The following is a 22261-nucleotide window of genomic DNA, read 5'->3' as shown; positions in this document are numbered from 1 at the left end:
ATTGTTATTATTGAACGTGAAAATTGTCACGTTTGGTGGAATTATTAAAAGTTTGTATATCAACTTGTAAGATCGATGAATTAACGTCTGATAACACACGTTTGGACAATACTTTTGCGTTTCGTTTTAACGTGTGTTCGTCTATTTTTTTTTATTTTTTTTTTTTTTTTTTTAATGAATTCTAGATTTCTAGCTGGAATTTCTTGATTATTTATCTATCGAAAAAAGAAATAGAGAGAGATAACCATTGGATATTATTTTATTAATAGTTTTGAATTATTGAAGAATTGAAGAATTATGCTGCATAGTTTTGTAAGAGATATGATTTATTTGATTAGCGTGATCTAATATGTGTAAGTTGTAAATTTATTTTTTTTTTTTTTTTGGGAAAGGATTAAGTTCCTGTGAATGTTAATAATCGATGGAGATCTATATGAAATTATACATGATTTATGGGTTTGTGTGTGTGTGTTTTTTTTTTAATTTAAAATCTCGAATGAATTCGAATGAAATTCGACAAGTTAGTTCATTCATATTTTTAAAGATTACGTGTGTAATTCAAAGAAGATCTTTGTAACCAAATTTTAAATTGTTTATCAACAATTGCATTATTTATCAATAAAAATTATCAATAAATTGAATCCTAACAAATGTTAAACTAAAAGTTCAAAAGTATTAAATATAAAAATTAATTCGGTAACGTGATGTTTCAATTAATTGCATTATTTTCTTTTTTATGTACATCGTTATTGCAAATATTTTAATTCAATTCTACGACAAATTGGATTTTAAAATATTTAAAATTTATTAACAAAAATACAAATAATGTGGAAAATAAATCAATCGGAAAATGACAAAATACGACAAACCACTCAAAAACGTTCTACCATTCCAAAGAAGTACTCCAACCCCGAATAAAACAAAATTTATTCATCATTTCCTTTTTTGAAGAGAAAAAAAAGAAGAAATCCAAAAAAGAAAAGAACATAAAAGAAAAAACAAAACAAAAAATAATAAGTAATCGTTTGGACAGGCAGAGCCGGATGCAAAACGGTGGTCCCCGAGCATTGAAAGTTCTCCGGTTACGCAGGTAGCCAGAAAAGTCGTCTGCTAGCGATGCTTTTGCGAAACGAATGAGAACAGAAAGGAAAGGAAAGGAAAGGAAAGGAATGGAAAGGAAAGAAACGAAATGAAAAGAGAACGACTCAGAAGAAGGAAACGAAATGCAAGGTAAATCCCCTTTAGGCTACCGTTTTGGGATAAACAAATCTCACGATCTTCTGTTAGGACGTGTAATAAACCAGAAGAAACGAGGTCTAAACAACGACACACGTTCAAACATAGTTCTCTTCTTTTCGAGGTTAAACAAAAATGGGCTTAGAGTTGTGTCAAGGGAGTGAGGGGTCTAGGACAAAGAAGGACACTGTAAATTGTTGGTCCTTAGTATTCGTTAAAACATCGAGAATTTCAAAAACGCGAACTTGTCAGATCCTTTCTTGAAAAAAGTATTTTTGAATTAGCTAAAAAAAACAACACAAACAGAAATAAATGAAGATTGAAAGAAAAGGAAAGTGAGGTAAGGGGTTAGGGGAAGCTGGGAAAAGGATGAGAGTTTTAGGGTTTGGGGTGGGAGGAGGTGTTTGAGGGTAGGAATCGCGAGAACGGTTGGTAGGATTTATTAAGGAGACACCTGAATCCTCCTGGAATCTTAAAGCCGTTAAAAAGATCGCCTATCCTCTTTCTCTCTTTCTCTCTGCTTGGTTCGAAGTATTCGGGACGAGTTTCGTTCACGAATGTTGCTTCCCAACTGGTGGTCGCGAATTTTATGCAGATAAAGTTAGATCGTGTAAATATGGTAAGAGGTAAAGTGTTGAGTTGTTGTGCTTTGGGTCAAAAGTAAGGTAAGGTATGGTAAGGTAAGGTAAGGTAAGGTAACTGAGGTTGAGGTTCTCCAAACCAGCCCACCATCTACCCTAATGGCAATTAAATATCCTCACGCTAATTGCCAATTACAGGGCTGGACGTCTTAGGCAGGACGTTTCTTCCTCTTTTCACCTTTTATTTGTTGTTCTTGTGTTTTTATTTCTTTTTTATTTTTGTTTTGTTCTTTCTTTTCGATCGAAAGGAAGAAGAGACGAAAAATAAAAGAAAAAAATAAGAAGATGAGCAAAGGAAAGAAGATAGTCTCTACTTGGTAGGTGCTGCCAAAGGTACTCTGTTGCAAACTTGGTCCTTATGCTCTCGTATACCTGTCCGTTTGTATAGTAGGAAAACGAAGGGGCAACACAGGGAAGAGGATGAAAGATCAAGATGCTTGAAAGTGGAAAAGAGAAAGAAAGAAAGTGTGTGTGTATGTGTGTTTGTTTGTTTGAGAAGGATGAGGAGAGTAGCATTATAAGCGACCAAGGTAGGCACGAGGAACCAACAACGGTCTCTCCGCGTTGGGATACTGAAAGGTGAGGGGTTTGGGGGATGAGAGAAGAGGCAAGGTGACGACAGCGAAAACTAGTTTATTTGGGACGCGGCTATAAATTAGGATCAGATCGCCACGAGATAAGGGAGTACCGGCTAACACCCGGCTCCCTCCGAAAAGGATGCTTCTTTCTTTCTTTCTTTCTTTCTTTCCTTCTTGTTTGCTTTTTATCTTTTTCTCTTTCTTTCGTTCTTTCTTTCTTTCTTTCTTTCTTTCTTTCTTTCTTTCTTTCTTGACTTTTGCCATCCTACGAAAGCAACAACGTCCACCCCAATCCACGACGAGTTTTGCGTTGCAGAAGCCGACTCTTAGGAAAAGATTCAAGCGAATCTTCGTCGTCACCTCGTTTCGCTCGAGATCTCTAATGTGAAAGGTGAGACAAGGCCGATCTTTGTCCACTTTCATCCTGTTAACGTCTACCAACTGATCTATGTTATTGTTGGAATCATTTTTTTCATTCTGGTAGAACTGAATGTGGTATACTTAGGTTATGTTGATTTGTTTTTCTTTGAGATTTGTTTTGACATTTTCTTTTTTGGGAGCCAGATATATTTTTTGTTCGTTAAGTATACTTGGAATGTTTATTTATTTTTTTATTTTATGTGTTGGTAATTTTTATTTGATGATATTGAAATGTTCTTATGGTTTATAATATGAGGTTTATTAGTGTATGTTTTTTTTGGGGGGGGGGGTTAATTTTGGGAATCTTTTATTAAATTTATTTGATATTAATTTGGTTGAAATTTATTTCGATTATTTAAGATTAAATTGATACCCAATTGAAAGGTTTTGAGGTTATATTAAATACAGAAAATAATTTAACTAATGTTTATTAAATAGAATCCAAATATTTTCATTGGTTTTATATTACGGAGTTTATTTAATGTTATCGATATTTGATTTTATCAATTTCTGTAAAATATAATTAATTAATAAATATGTTCAAATGTACAACTATTTATCTTTGCATGTTTGTATTACTAATGGGAGCATTTGGAGGTTATATTATACATATTACAAAAAATGTTTATTTAAAATTCAATAAATACAATTTAATTAAATTATTTTTAATTGATTCGATGAAAAATCAAAGTAATTTTCTCTGCTAACCAATCTTTCGATCAAATAAATCAACTTATTTTGATTTCTTCTCTAATTTCATTTCATTTCGAAAGACTTCGTTTAAATTTCTAAAAGTATCTCGTAGATTTCTTATTCTGGATTTTGGAATGCATCAAAAAGTAATTTATTTTCTAACTCATAGTCAATTGGAATTGAACTGAATCAGATAACCCCTTTCGAAACGATGTAGAAGACTTGACTTTATGGGAACTTCTCGAGAGGTTTGGGAAAAGACGAACGGCTAGAGTAAACCCTGGAGATGAGAATATCGTCCTATCGTTTGTAAGGAAACGAGGGAACAATTCTTACGATTCTCTCTTTTCCACTTCGCAATTTTTCTTTGAATTTACTTAGATTCCTCTTGATTTACATCCCATGCATTTATATTTCCTTTAGTTTTTTCTTTTTTTTTTGTTAGTACATTTTAAATAGCAGATGGATTATTCATTTGTTATAAATATATATTGATTTTGATACATTCATTAATTGGATTTTTTCTACAAATATTCTTTGAATTTTTAAACAACTAAAATTTTCATACAATATTGGTTGTTTAAACATAAAATACTGCAATTTGTGATTTCAGTAATTGGACAATGTAAACATTTTATTCTTTATAGTACGGAAAAAATAAAATAAAACTCTTTTTTTATTATTTTTTTATTGAAAATAAAGTTTTTATTTCATTTTACTTTTTATTGGTATAAAAATATATGTATTGTAATTTATAGAAAATCAAAGTTTTGAATAGTTGTAAAACAATTTTATCAAACTTTTTGAATATAGCAGTCAGATGCTGAAAAATCAAAACAGTTTAGTACATCGTTAATGAATTAATCAACTATTTAAAAACAAAGTTTCAAAGAAAAAACATTTAAATGTAACGTGAATTATTTATCATTCAATTGTTCATTCAATAGAAAAAAAAAGTAAATTAAAATAATCCTATACAATTTATGTTCTTTAACGGCTAACTTCATACTAACGAAATCTCATTAACAACTAACTTCATGCTAAAGAACTCTAACGGCAAACTTCATGCTTCTGTTGCAATATGCGCGCGCAACTAAAATCACATTCTCTCTCTCTCTTTCAATGCGCGTTAAGAAGTTTAAACTTCAAAAAATATTGGAATAACGGAACGTCGAATGACAGGAACCAGAAAAAGATAGAAATAAAGAAGAAAAGAAAGAGAAAGAAAAGAAAGCACAGTACGTTTTCAAATCCGATCGTCTTTCGACGCTTCGAAAGGTATCTGCTTCGTGAGAGGATAGAAGAGTTGAAGAAGAAGAAGAAGAAGAAGAAGAAGAAGAGTGGAAAGGTGAGGTGAAGAGAGTGTTGGTCCAGCCAGCCGCTGAAGTCGTTCGTTCGGTTACTAACGCGACAGGTTGAGGTGTGTCCGAGTATAGTGTTCCCAAGCGTTACACGCACGCAAGGACCTACGCGTGTATCATGCGTGTGTAAGAGAAGGACGAAGCTAGTTCAGGACGGTGATTCCATTCACTGATTGAAATCTCCGTTCATTTGTCACTGTCAAGAAGGTGGCGAGAGACTCTTTCTCTCTCTTTCTCTTTCTTTATTTCTTTTTACCTTTTTTTTTTTCTTTCTTTCTTTCTTTCTTTCTTTCTTTCTTTCTTCTTCTATTTCTTTTTATTTTTTTCTCGCCCTCGATCGACTGCCCACGCGCTACTCAATACCCAACACACAAAACTGGCTATTATTATTTCAACGGGAGAATCTCAGGCTAACGACCAATCGACGGCTCACACACAGGGATATTAATTCTTTATCGATCGTAGTCGCGTCCACTGTTGTTGTTGTTGTTGTTGTTGTTGTTGTGTTATGTGTCCTTAGTATGATTTTTTTTTGAGGTCCTACGAGAGGTAAAATTGACATGACCAAATGATAATATGAATCGGGTTTGTTGTCAGAGTTTCTAAGTAAACAGAATCCAAGTTCTCGTTTTGAGGTCTCTTTCTTTTTTTGGGATTAACCTTTTAGGTACGGCTGTTTCTCTGTACGACAGGGTTTAATGAGAATTAACGATAAGACTACGATTTGTGATGAACAAAAGCTCTGTTCTCTACTCGAGTACATTTTAATCAAGTTTTTCATGATTAAATTATAATTTTTTTCAAAGAAATGATACACACATACTTTACTTCAACAATTTACTTTGATAATTAACAGGTTGAATGCCACAAGGGTTACCGGTGACCGGCACTTAACTTAGCTGTGACGCCATGGGAGCCACCGGTGATCAGAGTGCTTAGATTAATAGAAATATATTTCACATCGTGGCGTCACTGACAATCGCCACTGCCAAATGAATTGGAAATCTTTCGCTAAGTAAAAAATAATAAAAATAATAATTGTTGGTCAATGGTGCTAATAATAAACGATTATTTATTCGTTATCGATGGTCCTCCTCAGTTGTGCTCAAGTATGATTTTAATGTTACGAAAGTAGAAGGAAAAATCTTTAAAACGACAAAACGAATGAGTTTCATATGACGGGTTTTAAAATAAACAGAATCCAATTGTTCGTGTTTAATATCTAACGATGTTCACATCCCTTTTTTTCTGAACCTTGTGTAATCCAATTATATTTTGAAGTGAAGAAATTTTTGTCCAAAGATAATTTTATTCAAAAATTTATACCAGACAAACGTCAATTATTTATTATCTTATTCTTTAGATAGAATAAAAGTTTGTCTGAAAATATAACGTTGAAACTTTACATCGATTGATAAGAAAAAAATAAATCTTGGTCAATGGTGCTAACAATAAATAAATGTTTATTCTTTATTGATTGTGAATAGTTACAATTGTTTTATTTTATTTTTTTTTTTATTTTTTGTTGCTCTCTCATTTTATGTTAAATTTTTAACGAAACAAAGTAGATCTTGAAATGATCATAAGACTTATTACTAAATTAAACAAATAATAAGTGTCATATTATACATATATATATATATATATATATATATATATATATATATATATATATATATATATATATATATATAATTCAAATTCTTATTATTTGAAGAATTTTTGTTGAAGTGAAAACTTCTTTAGAATTAGGATGATTTAAAATGGATGAAACAATGAAACAAAAAAGTGATGAAATACTACGACACTAAAAAGAGAAAAAGAGACAAACATATCATTTATAAAAGTAAGCAAATCCTACAATTAGCCTACTTTTGATACTGTACATTCGTCTCATTCTCTCGAAGCTTAGTTTTTTGAAGGTTTCACTTCTAACACGTGTGACTTGCACACATGATATTTTTGTTTTTCTAAAATCTCATAATGTCTACAATAACAAAATGTGCAATATGATATTTCGAGCTTTGGGATTACATATTACAATATATACAATTTTATTAAACTACATTAATTATTATTTAGACTTAACAAAAATATTAAAAACTTCACGCATGAATTATCGATTAATCTTATATTAACAAATTAAAATAAGATTAAAGCTCTCTCTAATATACATGTATTTCAAGTTTTCAACTTTGAAATAACATGATATTATGGAGTGTTAACATTGCACAGCTAATTTCACTAGCAAGGATTAATCGCTCGTGATTAAAATGATTACACGGAATGTAGGATAAAACGTAATCGAGTATGGTCAATAAAGCGTTAATAAATTGTCCCAATGAGATTGCTGGTCGTTCAAATATAACCTACGACCCTATCGATTGTACGTTTCCGTTGAAAACTCACCTTGAGAGAAAGCGTCGATTTTCCTGTATCATTTTAGGATGTTTTTTAAACCGGCGAAACGAACCCACTACCCATAGATTGTGATCTGAAACACCATGAAAATAAATTTAATCTTACTTGAAATAACAATCCAAGTAGGGAAAATAATTAGGGACAAAAATATAAGACATACATACCCTTTGTAGAAGGGTTTGAACGCTGTGGTAGCTTCTGTTGGTGGTAAACTGGCAGTGGTTTGGTGTTGATGAAGAATGGAATTTTGTCCCGCCGGTGAGAAGTCCTTGTGCGGTGAGCTTTGCAATCTCGATGCAAAGGATGATGCACCACCAGCGGATCCAGACGTAGCAGATAAATAACCTCCAGCACCAGGATGAGTGGTTGCGTAATGATTAGGATTCCCATTACTCGTCTGATTGGTATTCCCAGTAGGGCAATAGCCTGCTGGTGGTGGTTGGATCACCCCATTCGGAGTAGCCACCTTCATATTGGGTGGTGTCTGAGGTGGGGTATCCGTACCAACTTCTGGAAACCCCGCCGCAGCGGAAGAGGATGCAGATGATGTGTTACCAGACGAGGAATTAGGATTGTAATGAAGTTGGCCACCGGATGATGTTGAAAGGAAACCACCGTATCGTGCAGCCGCAGTGGAATAAGGTGCCGTCGCTGCTGCCGAGGGACTCATGGAAGCTGAAGAAGGTAATGCAAAAGAGGAACCCAAACTTCCACTTCCAGCACCCCCACCGCCACCGCCGCCACCTCCTCCTCCACCACCACCACCTCCACCTGGTCCTAACCAAGGTTGTTGCGAGTGATGGTGGTGTACTTGATTTCCAAGGTGATGTTGTTGTTGAGCATAATGCTGTTGATGATGTAGATGATGGTATTGTTGATGATGTGGATGAGAAGGTGGTGGAGGTGTTTTACAAGCGGCCGTGTCCGCCAGCGACCAAATTTTCGGTTTAGTCGCTGGAATTGGTACACCACCTCCACTGCAGTCCGTTTTAATACCCTCTTCCTTCATATGCTCCTCCGTACCATAACCCTGATGATGATGATGATGATGATGTTGCATCGTATGATGAAAAGGAAGTTCTCGTCCTCGCGGATCCTCCTCCAAATCGAGATCATCCTCATCGTCAAGGTCTTTTTCGTGTTGCATGTGTTCCGCTTTGACGTGTCTCATTGGTTCTGTCAAATAAATCAATTAACTTCATTTCAATAAATAAATTAACACCAACAAATACATCAGAATCATCTCCTAACCTACTTATCTTAAGTAATATTCTCGTTAAATATGATGAAACAGTTAATGGGATTTAGACACGCGTATAATGCACCGAGTATCATCGTTAATGGTTTATAATCCCTGGTGTGAAAGTGAGACATAAGAGAAGTAAGAGGACGAGTCATCCTGCGGGGCTCGCGTGTTTCGGAAAGGGTCTTTCTCCTAACGCACCCTTATATAGTAAAGCTGTAAGGGATGCTGTGAAAAAAAAAGTAGTAGGGAGTGAAGCCTTCAACCACTTTGGGCGCGAGAGATTTCTACTTTCCCTTGAGGCACCGAACCCGACCCAGAAAAAGACAGAATGTTAGAGAAAGAGTGTGCGTGTGTTTGTATGTGTATTAGAAAGAGAAAGGGAATGAACGAGTGAGACAAGGCATCTCTCTTTTCTCTTTCTTCGATCCCTCTCTGAACTCTCTCGGGGCACTCTAGGATCGTCTCTGCTGTCTGTGCCAGCTAACCATCCAGCCATCGAGCCAAGCCAGTCAGTCAGGGGTGAGAATTTCATTAAGAGGTTCGAATGAGTCGGCAGAGGGTTTACTTGATGGGTCGTCAAGCGATAATTCCCAAGCTGGAAAGGGGCTGCCGTTGCTACTGCTGCTGCCACTACGAAATGAGAGACAACGAGAGCAAGAGAGAGAGAGAAACGCAAAAGAGAAAGTGAGATGAAGCTTAGGGTGCAAGCACCCCCTTATAAAGAGAACCTTATGGGGCAACTAAATAGATACTAACGTCGAGTCCACAAGTGGCTCTTTAACTTTTGACCCTCTTTTATCAGCCGTTAATCTCATAATCTTCGCGCCAGGCCGACTGATATCTCGATCGGGAGAATTTTCATTCAACTAACTCGAATCGTTTGTATCGTAAACCAAACTATTATTATGCATACACGTGATACCACCGGGGGTTTGTAGATGTATACAATTTTAACGTAAGAGAGATTTATTTTCTACGTTGGATTCCTTTTTTCTTCTGGGGAAGGTTAGATCGTTAAATGTTTTACTGGCGAATAAAAAGATTTAATTCGTACTTATACCAAGTTTATTTAGATTCTTTTAGATGTTCATCATTGATTTAATCCGAGTATAAAGGAAGTTAATCTAGTTAATAAAATACTTTCTCTTGAATGTTCAGATAGAGTATTTTTTTTGTGTGTGTGTGCTTTACTCTGTTGAAGAAAAACGTAACGGTTGACTAAATTTAACGATACATAACGTTGGTTTTATGCCAGCATGGGTAAGCTTTAAAAGAGAGAGTACCCCAGCCCTCCCCCTCCCTTCCTATTTCCCCTTCGTCAAATATATCCTAGTATAACTCGCGAAACTTTTCAACCCTCTGGTAGCTACTACTACTACTACTACCACTACTAAAGGCACGTGCTTAAAGTGACCACTACTACTTTACGGGGTCCGGTGGTAGTATCACAGGGCGTAGAAATTCATGAGCACCAAGGATAGTCTTCTTCTCTCCCCCTTTTGAATTTCCTACTACTCAAAAGCCACTATAAGCATGAGCGTGTAGGACAACGATCTCGAGTAGTCTGCAAATATTTGCTCGCACGTTTACCGGCTAAGGTTTCTCATTAATTATCGCCATAGCCAGACTATCTTACTTCTCGGAATTACCTACTCATTATACTCATCGTTTATTCTCATTTCTCCTTCTTCTTCTTCTTATTTTTCTTTTTTTTTGCTTAATTAATAATCCCCCATTAAGTTCATTTATTTTACTTTGGAATATTCTTATCTTTGGGGTAAGTAAATGTGACGGTGAATGGGGGAGAATCAAATATTTTTTCATTTTTTCTGATAATCAGATTAAATGAGAACATGTGTATTTGTATTAATCTCAGTTTTTATTAAACTTGATTATTTGTGATAAGATACGTGTCAATGTGTAAGTGAATTACATTAAATGATCTAATGAAAATTTAAAGTATGTCTTAGTATAAATGTATAATCCAGCAAGTATTTAAAAAAAAAAAACTGTTTAAATTAATTGCATAGCAATACTTGAAAAGTACATGTCAATTAATAATTATAAATCTGATTTATATTTTCAATGTATTAGATTATCTAGAAAGTTCATGTTGATTAATATTATTAATGTAAAATACACTACGCTCAAAACTGTCTTTAATTAACAAAAATATTAAATTAAATATCAATATCAATCATTCAAATAACTGCAATTTTTCTTCGCATAATCAAATACACTTTATTGGATAACATTAAATTAAATAAAAATGTATAAATCCTCAAGTACAATTCCCAACAATCCTCCCCAGAAATAAACAAATCTAAAAATTGGTAAGACACAGCGTGTCCCATAAAACCCTGAGAATTGGGTTTGATCAAAAAGTTCGTGCCCATGATATGATTAAAAAAAAGACTAAATACATTGAAAATATAAATTATTCCCCACTTTCTAGAACCAATCCCAAAACTGATTAATATTTGAAAAAAAAAAAAAAGAAAAAATAAATAACATATTAGATACAAGTTGATCATATTATTCCTGTATCGGTAAATCAAAGCACATGAATGAAGAGATTTTTCCCAAAATCACGTAACTCCTATGGAAGTGTCGTGTTATAGGGTAGAGAGGGACTCGTGAAGCAGCCGGACGATACCTAGATGATCGGAACAGTATGGGAGAAAGAGAGAGAGAGAAATAGATAGAGATAGATAGATAGAGAGTTAGAGAGAAGGACAGCAGGAGAGCCGATATTGGCCAATGTGCGGTGGGGTAATGGTGGCCATAGGAGGGTCCGTACCATTCGTCTCGCCGCGGGCGCCGATACATCACCGTACCTCGAACCACTGCTGTCGTCCCATGTATATACCCCACACTTATAAACACACGCACATACTATATATATTCCTAAGTACATAGAAGTTTATACATATATACTATATAGTATATATAGACATATAACATATAGATACTGAGAGCTTGTGGCACGTAGCATACATGCTCCTATGGATGGCTACTCAGCCTGGCCGCACCCTCACCAACACAACAAAACTTCACGGATAGAGAGACCCGACTAGTAGATACGTGAGTGAGTGAATGCGTGCGAGTTAGTGCGCGCGCGCAAAGTCCTGCTCGTAGCTACGACGACACCCGGAGTAACGTTACCGTACGGCCCGTTCGCTTCCACTATGGTATATAGGGGAATGAGGAGTGTAATGGTGGAAATGGTAGGTAGGGGAATACAGAGTAAGAGGGGTCTTGGGGGTGGGGGAAGGAAGGGGGGTTGAGGATGGAGGACCAAACCGAAGGCCATTAATCTCTTTGCGCGGCAACCCGCAACCCGTCACTGTGTTTACCCACATGTGAACTATTATGTCCGCCCCCACGATATAGTGTGCCTCTCGTGTCCTGTTCACTCTTACATTGGACTCCCGCGAATCGTCTAACCCAAAATGCTTCTCTCGCGCGGGCACGCACGAGAATGAGAAAGAGTTTTCTTTCTAACAGGACTAGGGGAAGGGGGATGAGATTTATTGCGAAAGAGATAAAATAGAAAGAGAATAAGGAGAGTGGTGGTGGTGGTGGAAGAGGGTTGAAGGGTTCTTAGGAATAGGTCGTACGTGTTAGAAATTAGAGATAGAATAAGAAGGAACACTAAAGGTGGCACGGAATTTGTTACATTTCGTGACTCGCATTAGTCCAATTAATGGGATTGAACAATTTATTCCTACATATGGTATTTTGTTTGTTTGTTCCATTCTTATGTAATTATTTAGACATTGTAATTAGCGGGACGATTAGGATCGCGAGTTTTTAACGTGTAATAGTTGAAACTTAGTTAACGTAGCAACTCCATTTCAGTTCTTATTAACATTCCGTTTTAAGTTCAATTGATGGGAGAGGGGGGTTATAGAAACGTTTGATTTTGTTGAGAATAGGTGAACACTATTGAATACAAGACGTTCCAAACATACTATTGGACATATACTATGGGATTTAAGATAGTTTTACCATCTATGGATGAATCCCGTTTACTCTGGTTTGAACCTATTGCTCTAAGCTACTTCTTCTTCAATCTCGTACTCGATCTACTTGAAAGAAAACCGTTTCTCGATTCAGTCAGTCTTTAACCATATAGGGTGAGGTCGTACGAGAAATTCGTTCATTGTAGGAACGGAATGGATGCTTGCGCAATATCTGAAACGGAGACCGATGGGTACTCGATATCAGGGAAACTAGTCACGCGAGGTAAACACGCTACCCGACATTCCGACTCGAAGGAGATCGCGAATTCTCTTCTCTTTCTGTCTCTGTTTCTGTTTCTGTTGCTTTCTTGTGTGTTCAACAAATGCTAATTCAAAATGATATAACGGGTCGTGGTTTCGAGTAGCACGCGAAACGTCGGATCGAATGATAGTTACTCTTCGAAGGATACGTACGTTCTGTGTTACGAGTTTGTTATAATTTACTTTCCTAGGATTATTTCCATTGACTTTTATCATGGTATTTGATTTACTAAAGACTGGTCAAATTTTGAAATTTAAGACGTATAATACTAATTGATCGTAACATAGTAAAGAACAGTAGTACTGTTGTTTGATTTATTCAGTGGTCAGATATATGTTTTCATGTTAATACTTTACTTATATTGAGTGATTATTTGATTTCAAATGGGATTAGTTTATGTTTGAAATATAAAGATGTATGGAAACAAATGTATTATTCAATGGACATGTATAATTTACTGATTGATTCTTTGATTTACATTAGAGAGGTTATGTTTGAATTTAAAGAGAACTTGGAAACAAATTGGGTTTAATTTGTGCAAAACAAGATATTGTCGGATATTTATCCGTGTAAATAATAGCTATTTTGATTTAAATGAATAATTTAAAATGGGGGACCTGATAATTATTATCATTAATAAAATTTTTCCTTGTTAAGTAACAACAATAAAAATTCTACAAATTCTGGACACTTTTGCGTTAAGAACCTGGAATCTTTAATCTTGTGTAAACAATTACTCTTCAATTTTCATAATTAATTAATTATAGTCATTATTAAATATGATCCTGTAAAATTGATATTTCTTGATATCTTTTTATGTCAACATGGAATACTATTGTAACTTCTAAATCCCTGGTCAATCCTGCTGATATCATCAGTCTTTCTTTTTAAACGATTCATTTGATCAATCCGATTCACTATGTAAATTGACCCAACTTCAATAACGATTAATGGATTCATCCAATTAAGCTTGACTCGTTACACAGATTAAATCCAATTTCAATATTCCAAATATAACTGAAAATTGTTCAATCATCGATATATCAATTTAGGGTTAACAAGCTTGATTTACTGTGAATATGGGAATATTTCAACTCATCAAATTATTGGGATACGAAAAGAGTAGATTTCAAAATCTAAAATCCCAAATGTTTACTCTTAAATTTATTAAGTTTAATGAGAAATCTGTTTTTACTTTCTGCACAATCATAATTTTAACATCTTAGGTCTTCTTTAAACAATTAATTTAATTATTTTAAATTCATCAACGACCAGTAGATTTATCAAATTAAATTTGACACATTAAATTAATTAAATCTAACTTTAATATAAGGTTAAAGGATTTTCAAAAGGTTTCCAAGTAATTTTAAACAATTATTACTCATTTATTTATACATAAAACAAAATGATTTGTAAACGTTCCAATAATTATTGGTCCCCCACAATTTTAATTTTATCTCCAATACCTTAACAACTAGTTGAACAAACATTTTAGGCTACTGTCCAATCTTATATGATTCCAAATAATCCAATAATTAATGTTTCAATTCACAATTAACATTTTTAATTAACAATCACAAATAATTATAATACTTGCACGTTATACATTTAAGAAAAAAACCGATTAACGTTCTAAGATTTGACCCTAATTTTTAAATTCCAATTTCCACTTACATAACCTCAAAAACTATTACTTTTTATATCACTATAGCATAATATTGTATTATCATCATTTGAACTAAATAAAATATGTATAAATCTTACCGTTATCATCAAGGCCTCTCCTCGCATCATCGCCAACTCTGTCCCCTCGATTATCATTGGCAAGTTCGTCTTTGTCCTTGTTATCCTCCGAATCCGTGAGGACAGCATCATCATCGTCATCCGTTTTATTTTTCGGTTCCCAAGTCATTTTATTTTCTTTCTTCAAACGTCTTCGTGCGTTAGCGAACCACGTTGATACTTGGGTCAACGTCATCTTCGTTATTATCGCCAACATAATTTTTTCACCTTTCGTTGGGTAAGGATTTTTCTTGTGCTCGTTCAACCAAGCTTTTAAGGTCGCCGTTGATTCCCTCGTCGCATTTTTTCGTCTCGCTGCTAAATCGTAACCTGCACCGTATCTGTAAACATATGGTTCCCTTTTATCATCAAAAATAAAAGGAACGAAAATTATAATTGTAGATTAATATTTGAAACATTTTAGTGAGAAGTGCGTTCAACAATTGCAATTGCTGAGGATGAAATGATTTTATTGTTAATGTGAACTATTTTGATGAAACGCATATATTCGCCCATAGTGTTCAAAAGGATTAATAACATGTATTTATAGGTGTGGATGAGTATGTAATACTTTTTTGGGTGTTTGTGTATTTGTTTAAGACTTGATGAAGTTGATTAGTAAATCTGCTGTTCGTTTGTTTATAGAACAAATTAAAACAAAAACAAAATTAAAACGAAAAACAGATTGCACAAGTTAACTAAAAAATTAACAAAATATCAATGTAACTAAAAACATTACCCAGAGTGATTGTTTAAATAAAAAACCATAACTTATTCAAACATTAATGTCCAAATAATTTAGATAGTCACTGTATAAAAGCTTATTCTCTATAAATAAGGAAAAAAAAATATCCTTGACGTATATATATATATATACATCTATACATACACAAACTATATATCAAACAGAAGGAAGAGAGAAGGTTTGCGGAAAAGTGGCGTAACTTTTGGAGGGGTGAGAATTCCCCGCAGATTTTGACGGTGAAATTCCGTAGGCTTTTCCTAGACGCGTTAGGCTCACCCTTCGAGGTAGGTAGGAAGCGTCGCAGGAGTCTTCCACGCACCCTCTTCCAAAGAGAAACGGTGAAAAAGAGAGAGAACGACATATTCTATCGGTGAACGAAGTAAGGTATAGGGTGGGAGAGTTAGGGGTGAGCCTGGAGGAGGTCGAAACTGATACTCTGGTAAATATATACGGAGAATAAACCCCCGAACGGTGGCGTGATTCCATCGAGCACCCTCGGTGCTCACGCGCTCAGTTCGCTCGCTCGCCATAATGGCGATTCGATCGATCTCCTCCTCCTCTTCCTCAACCTCCCTTCAACCCTCCTCTACCTTTCTCTTCCTCTTACTCTCACCCACTCTCATTCTCTCTCTCTCTCTCTCTCTTTCATACACATTCTCTGGAGTAAACCATCCCAACCCCCATGAGGAAACGACGCGAATGTGTTACAGAGTGCTTGCTGTATAATACATATACAGATATAGTATCAAACCATTATATACTAAGGGCTAAAATACCTATCGACGATCTATCCTGCTAGTGAAACGAACCGGTCGTTGCATGTGTTATAGTAGTAGTAGTAGTAGGGGGGTACTATAGTAGTGAGAAACACATCTACGCAAAACCCCGAGAACGATATTTCGCCAGGGACCGTAACGAACCTTGGATCGTTCGATGGACGTCACAAAAAAAAGACCCACGAAATTACGACTCATCGATTACAAAAAATATATATATATATATGTATATTGGTATACAGGTACCACTGATCTGATATTTTTACCAGTAAAGCTAACTTTTAGGTTTTATTTTTGGTTTTTTGATGTTATATCTTTTGTAATTTAACTCTTTGAATGGTATGGGCACAAAATAAGTAATATGCGTTGACTGAGGGCGCATGTATGAACTTAGCAAATTTTGTCGACCTTTCTTGACTTGAAATTATAGAAAAATCATTCAGTCTCCTGGTGATTGCAATTGTTAGGTGAGCTTCGTATTCAAAAGGGTTCATTTTAATACACTTAAACTTTCAGATTTTGAATTCTTTTAGAAAGAAAACAAAATTGCAATAGGTCTTCGTTCGTCACACAATTGAATAAACTCGATGATACACAAATACACTGTTTTATTAAACTTTATACTAATTTTTATGCAACTCAGTATGAATTAATCGTATTATAACACAGTTCAGGTTAACATTGTTTAAACAAATGTATGATTGAAATTTGTATTGTTTTGAAGAGTATAGATTTTAATGCGAATTCCCATCTTGTGTTTCTTTAGATTTTGTTTTGAAGTTTCCTTCTTGTTCTTGTGGTTTATCAACATTCGAAATCTTTCTCCTCCAAAAATAGTTATGCTTTCCAGGAAGACACACTCACAAACTGTTTTAGCAAAAGAAGAAGAGGACTCTTTTATAAGAGGCACGCTTTGCTTTCTTATATTCAAATGGAGATGTTCCTCTTCCTCTTTATACTACGAACACTACCACTTCTCTCCTCCCTTCTCTTTATGATCCTTCCCTATCGGATCCGATCCAACTGGGTCGACTGTAACAAATGTCCCGATGAGATCTCTCTCCTTTTGTACCGTTCTCCTGTCTTCAAACCCAACACACTTTTACTATGCTTGATCATTGTATCATTCCCTGGTCTTTTGATATTTAACTGGTTTAAAGGTTCCGCAAATTTGTTATCAGTTAAACTAAAGAAATTGATTTATTGTTTGAGGTTTTAGTGGATTTGTTAGTTTTAGGATTTCTTGTTTATGAATCATGACCACAATTCAAACCTAATGTTTGATTATTGTATCATTGTTCAGGTATTCTTTTTGTCTACATTAAATTAGCCAAGTTGTTAATTATTGTATTGATTCACTTGTTAATTTTATTAGGAAGCTAAATGTACAGATTTATGTAATTTGTGATTAATTTTGTTATCAGTTATGTGATTCACAATACAATAAAATAATTGAGCTAGTTAAGTTCAATTTTTGTATTTGCTTTTTATGATTTTTGTGCAAATTAATTCTAAAGAAGGTAATATTTAATGTTTTTAACATTTATGTTATCAAATTGATCATACACTTTAAGCAAATAATTGGATTAATTCAGTAAAAGGATATTATTTGATCTTTAGGTTATCTTTTCAATTAATTCTAAAGAAAACAAAATTAAGATTAATTAGAGTAGGTGTTGTTGTCAAACGAATGAAAGAATTTGGTCAATTTGTGATCATTCATTTAATAAATGACTTGATCATATTACTTTAACAAAAGAAGTGAGGTTTAATCCAACGAACTCACTGAAATGTTCATTTTCTTTTTGGAATTTCTTTCCAGTAGTTGATCCAAGAATGACGATTTGATTTCGATGGAAGATTGATAGGAATGAAGGTGGAAACTGTGTAGAAGAAATTGTTCGTAAGATTCGAAAGCTTGAGTGTGCGTTTCACCCTCTATTAAACTCCCCAGGACAAGGGAAAGGCGGCCACCGAGAGAGTAGCGCGTTCTCCTACCAAAGCCAATAAAATCGGCCTCTTTTTTCTCCCGATTCGTTCAAAGTATTTCCTCCTTTTACTCTTCCTGATCTCGCTAGGAAACACTGGAAGAAATGGAATCCTAGTAATCGTTTTTTTCTCAATCGATTTTTCTAGTCATTCCGTCTAGGAATACGGAAATGGAACTAACGGAAAAAGGGAACCAATGGAATCACTCGTTTTCACATTTTCTTCTACTTTTTTTTCGAAGTAGAAGAGAAGTCAGAGTTTTGTTCTCCTTTCTTTTTTTCTTTTCTCTTTTTTTTTTTTTTTTTTATTCTTAGAAATCGCGTCCACTGTTTGCACGAGGGGTGACAGAGATCTTGGAATAACAGAGGGTGGATAAGATAAAGATACAAACGTTGGCTGCTAAGGATACGAAAACCTTTCGCGTAGAATAATAACCCTCATACTTTTGCCTCGATCCTTGTGTTGTTTGAACGACGAAGTACGGGTTTGACATTTTCGAAATTTAACAGACTCGCAATTTTTCCATTTTCTTCTTCCTTAGGTCATCTATGTGATCGGGTATTTGATTTTGAAGATATTATTTGAAAATATTTATGAACTTTGTTGCTACGAGATTTTTGCGTTTAGGTGGATTCTGAATTTTTTATACAATTAACATCAATTTTAATAAATTAAGCATTATGAAGGTCACCTACAAATTGTAGTAATAAGTTTTACAATTTAATTTAGTATTGAAATCAATACACAAAATTTTTTACCTAACCTATATATCAAATTGTGCACAAATTAATTCAGCACAAAATGTAGAAATATAAATATAATATATAATATAAAATAAATTAGAATTAACAGTTAACATAATTAACTATACAAAAATATGATAATTGTACATTGCATTTCCTTCAGGTCACTTGTTTCAACATTTTCTAATATTTAATGTAATTTTTCTATGTTAAATATAGGAACATACATTCCACTTTTGTAAATGCATAAATATTGTTCTTATTGTTATTGCCAAAAATAGATAACAATGACATTTAACTGAACTTTATTATTCGGTCCCCATCTATTTGTCTATTGTCACGTCAATTAATTCGATTGTATTAGTCATGTATCATCAAATGTTTCAATTGTCTTTCGTAGAAAGTATGATCCAACAATTATTTTCATTGTTAGTTACATCGATTCATTAGACGGATAATTTTTTTTACTTATCTCTGTTCTCGATTTAAGAATAGAATCGAGTAATGTTAGTATGTCGTGTTAAAAAGTAATAAAGAATTTATTTGCTGTAAAAAAGAATATTATAAGAGAGAGAGAGAGAGAAAGAGAGAATTTTAATGATACTTCGACAAATGGTATTTACCTTTTTATAAGTATCACCCTTTATACGATGAATTTAATTTCAAGTTTAATTAGACTTATGTTAAGTAAAAAAAAAGAAAAAAATTGTTAAAGTTTGTTTTATTTTTTAAAGTAACATATTTTAAAATATTTATACTTTACGTTTGGTTAATAAGTCCATAATTTGCAACAGGATTGTATCAGATAAATGCATAATAAATACTGTCAATTAAAAAAAGACAAAAAAGAAAAAACAAAAACAAATATTCAATAAATAAGGAAAAAGAAAAAAAATACATAATAGTATTTGCAAATGTTCTACTCGATATTCGAATTACTCGTTCTATTTCTCTCTGTTTCGCTCTCATTGGAAATAAGCGGCCATTTCAGGGTTCCCAAAAAAAAATACGACATTGTTCGCCGTTCGTAGATGCAATCTACGAAGGAGAGAGAAAGAGAGAGAGAGAGAGAGAGAGAGAAAGCCTTCATTGCTATGCGCAATTTCGACTGGCTGCCTCCCACGTGGCCCCTGGCGTCGTCGTCGTATTCGTCGTAGTCGTCGTATTCGTCGTGGTGCAATTATCCACACACAGAACGACGCCCAACGTCATTTACATACTAAGTGTTACCGTTGCGTGCGGAAAGAGAAAGAGAGAGAGAGAAGAGAAGAGAAGAGAAGAGAATTGCTCGAATATATCGACGCGATTGCCTCGCATATGCGAGAATGAGCCAACCAACGAACGGAAACGGAAAACAGAGAGTGAAACACAGAGAGAGAGAGAGAGAGAGAGAGTGAAACAGATAGAGGACCATTCGATCCAATGCAGATGCGTGAACGAACATTCAATTGGAAACCGTTATTGACGATATAAAACTCAACAAACACGTTATTGCACGCGCAATCCCACTTATACACTTCATTTGAAATATAATAAATAGAAAAGAAAATATATCTGTAACATCTATGAGTTATCTGGTAACATTTCTCATAGAGGAGTTGTCGCGCTGCCCCCTCTCATAAACTAAGAGATTATTCTTCCAAACATAAATCTTAGACCTTCGACCTTACACACCATAGTCTCTCTTCTCTTGGTTATATAAGAACCTTTTAGTTACTGGGGGGTTGGTAGGAAATCCTAAAAGCCAAAAGGAAGAGTCTTTCTACTCCTAGGTCATTCCATGTAGTATTTGTCGCGGAATTTAATTAAATCCCTAAGGCATGGAGATTCTAGTACTCTCGAGAGTATCGAGAAAGAGAAAGAGAGATAGAGCGAGATAGAGCGAGATAGAAAATGTGTGAGTGAATTTCGAAGCACGCTCGGTGTTCGCGAGAACGTAAAGGACGACGATACGAGAAGGTCCTGTAATACGACTTGTATAGAAGATAGAAAGGGGTAGGGTAGGAAATAGGGTAGAAGGAGAGTTAGAAGGGTGGTGAGGTGGAGGAAAGGGAGAACGAGGATCGTCGAATACGTACGGTAGTAGGTAATAACGATGTGAAGCAAGGGTAGGGAGGAGGGGGATGGGGATAGTAGGGGGGTTGCAAGGAGGAACGCATAATACTAGACACCGGGGCCACTCGAGCGACTCATTAGGGGCTTTGCATATCGCGGCGTCAACCTCGAAAGGTTAACCAATATTGGCAGAACGCGCGTAATTACGTCCTCCGAGCTCATAGAGGCCATGTGTATAGCTCCAATAGTTACGCCCGGGCCCGGATGTGCAAACGTTTCCTACCTACCAATCTACCGACCAACCGACTACCCCGACCAACCATACTCTACAGCCTCCCATGTTACCACCAACCAATCCTACTACTACTCCTATTTCTCCTCCTCCTCCTACTACTGCTACTACTGCTACTACTAATACTACTTGTACTGATACTAATACTTCTACTTGCTTGTTATATTTGTTTTTCTTTTTGTTTCAAATCATTAGTATATGATATAGTTTTGTTTGATTGGTTACTGTTGATTGAATTATTTTTATTATTTTCTATCATTGTTTGAGTATAATTATTCTATTTCTTTTACTACTACTACTTCTACTTATCTTTATATTTAAAATATAATAGTAAGAATTAAATATATTTATTATGGTTGATTCAATACATATGTCAAAGTGATTGATTTTTTGAAAATAAAATATAATTGTCTATTCTATTTGTTAATCAACATTAATTTAAGTAATGAGAAGTTCTACTTAAATGTACATCAAAATATCTATATCATTATCCAATAAATTAAATTGATCAATAAGTTTAATCTGTTTTTCTATTTACTCAAAAGAAAACCCGTATGAACTTATTAGCCAATATAATTATTGGGCCATTAAAGAGGACAAGTTGACTTAATTCAATCATTTTATTAATTAGTTTAATTATTTAAAAAAATAAAACAGGTATTAGTATGAATGTATTATAAAATATATAAAAATTATTTCAAGTATTGTGCTAATGTACAATTAAATTATAAATGGATCTTTATCACATTTCTCTTTTAGTATAATTACAAGTAATAATGTGATACATTAAAGTATTAAAATGAATCCTACTACATTGATTTCAATATAAATGTCATATTTACTTGATCCCGTTATTATGTCTAACAATTTGATAATAACGAGAACTGTCTTTATTTCCTTATCTCAAAATTATATCAAGTATTATTAAACAATGAAAATATTGATGATAAGAAAGCTTTTTGAGAATGAAAAGATGATATATTAGTCTTTAATATT

The 22261-nt window shown here is 34.3% G+C and overlaps 1 protein-coding gene and 1 long non-coding RNA gene across 3 annotated transcripts in view; one reads left to right on the top strand and one right to left on the bottom strand.

Annotated features, from left to right (window-relative positions):
• LOC107069813 (homeobox protein araucan) overlaps positions 1 to 22261 on the bottom strand; it is a 121792-nt gene that overhangs the window by 9291 nt on the left and 90240 nt on the right. For both annotated transcript variants that reach the window (XM_015327421.2, XM_015327422.2), the window contains exons 4-6: positions 14648 to 15006; positions 7515 to 8526; positions 7339 to 7423 (exon numbers count right to left, since the gene is read on the bottom strand). In XM_015327421.2, coding sequence (XP_015182907.1) covers positions 7384 to 7423; positions 7515 to 8526; positions 14648 to 15006 — 1411 coding nt within the window. In that variant the 3' untranslated portion in view covers positions 7339 to 7383. The remainder of the gene's footprint in view (positions 1 to 7338; positions 7424 to 7514; positions 8527 to 14647; positions 15007 to 22261) is intronic.
• The window catches only part of LOC149033549 (uncharacterized), a 106497-nt gene that overhangs the window by 19728 nt on the left and 64508 nt on the right, over positions 1 to 22261 (top strand). The window lies entirely within an intron of this gene.

Source organism: Polistes dominula, unplaced genomic scaffold (assembly GCF_049000335.1).
Source record: "Polistes dominula isolate Pdom_NZ unplaced genomic scaffold, Pdom_raw_medaka contig_32, whole genome shotgun sequence".
Classification (NCBI taxonomy): domain Eukaryota; kingdom Metazoa; phylum Arthropoda; class Insecta; order Hymenoptera; family Vespidae; genus Polistes; species Polistes dominula.
Note: the sequence above shows the minus strand (reverse complement) of the source record. Positions and strands in the feature narration are given on the sequence as shown.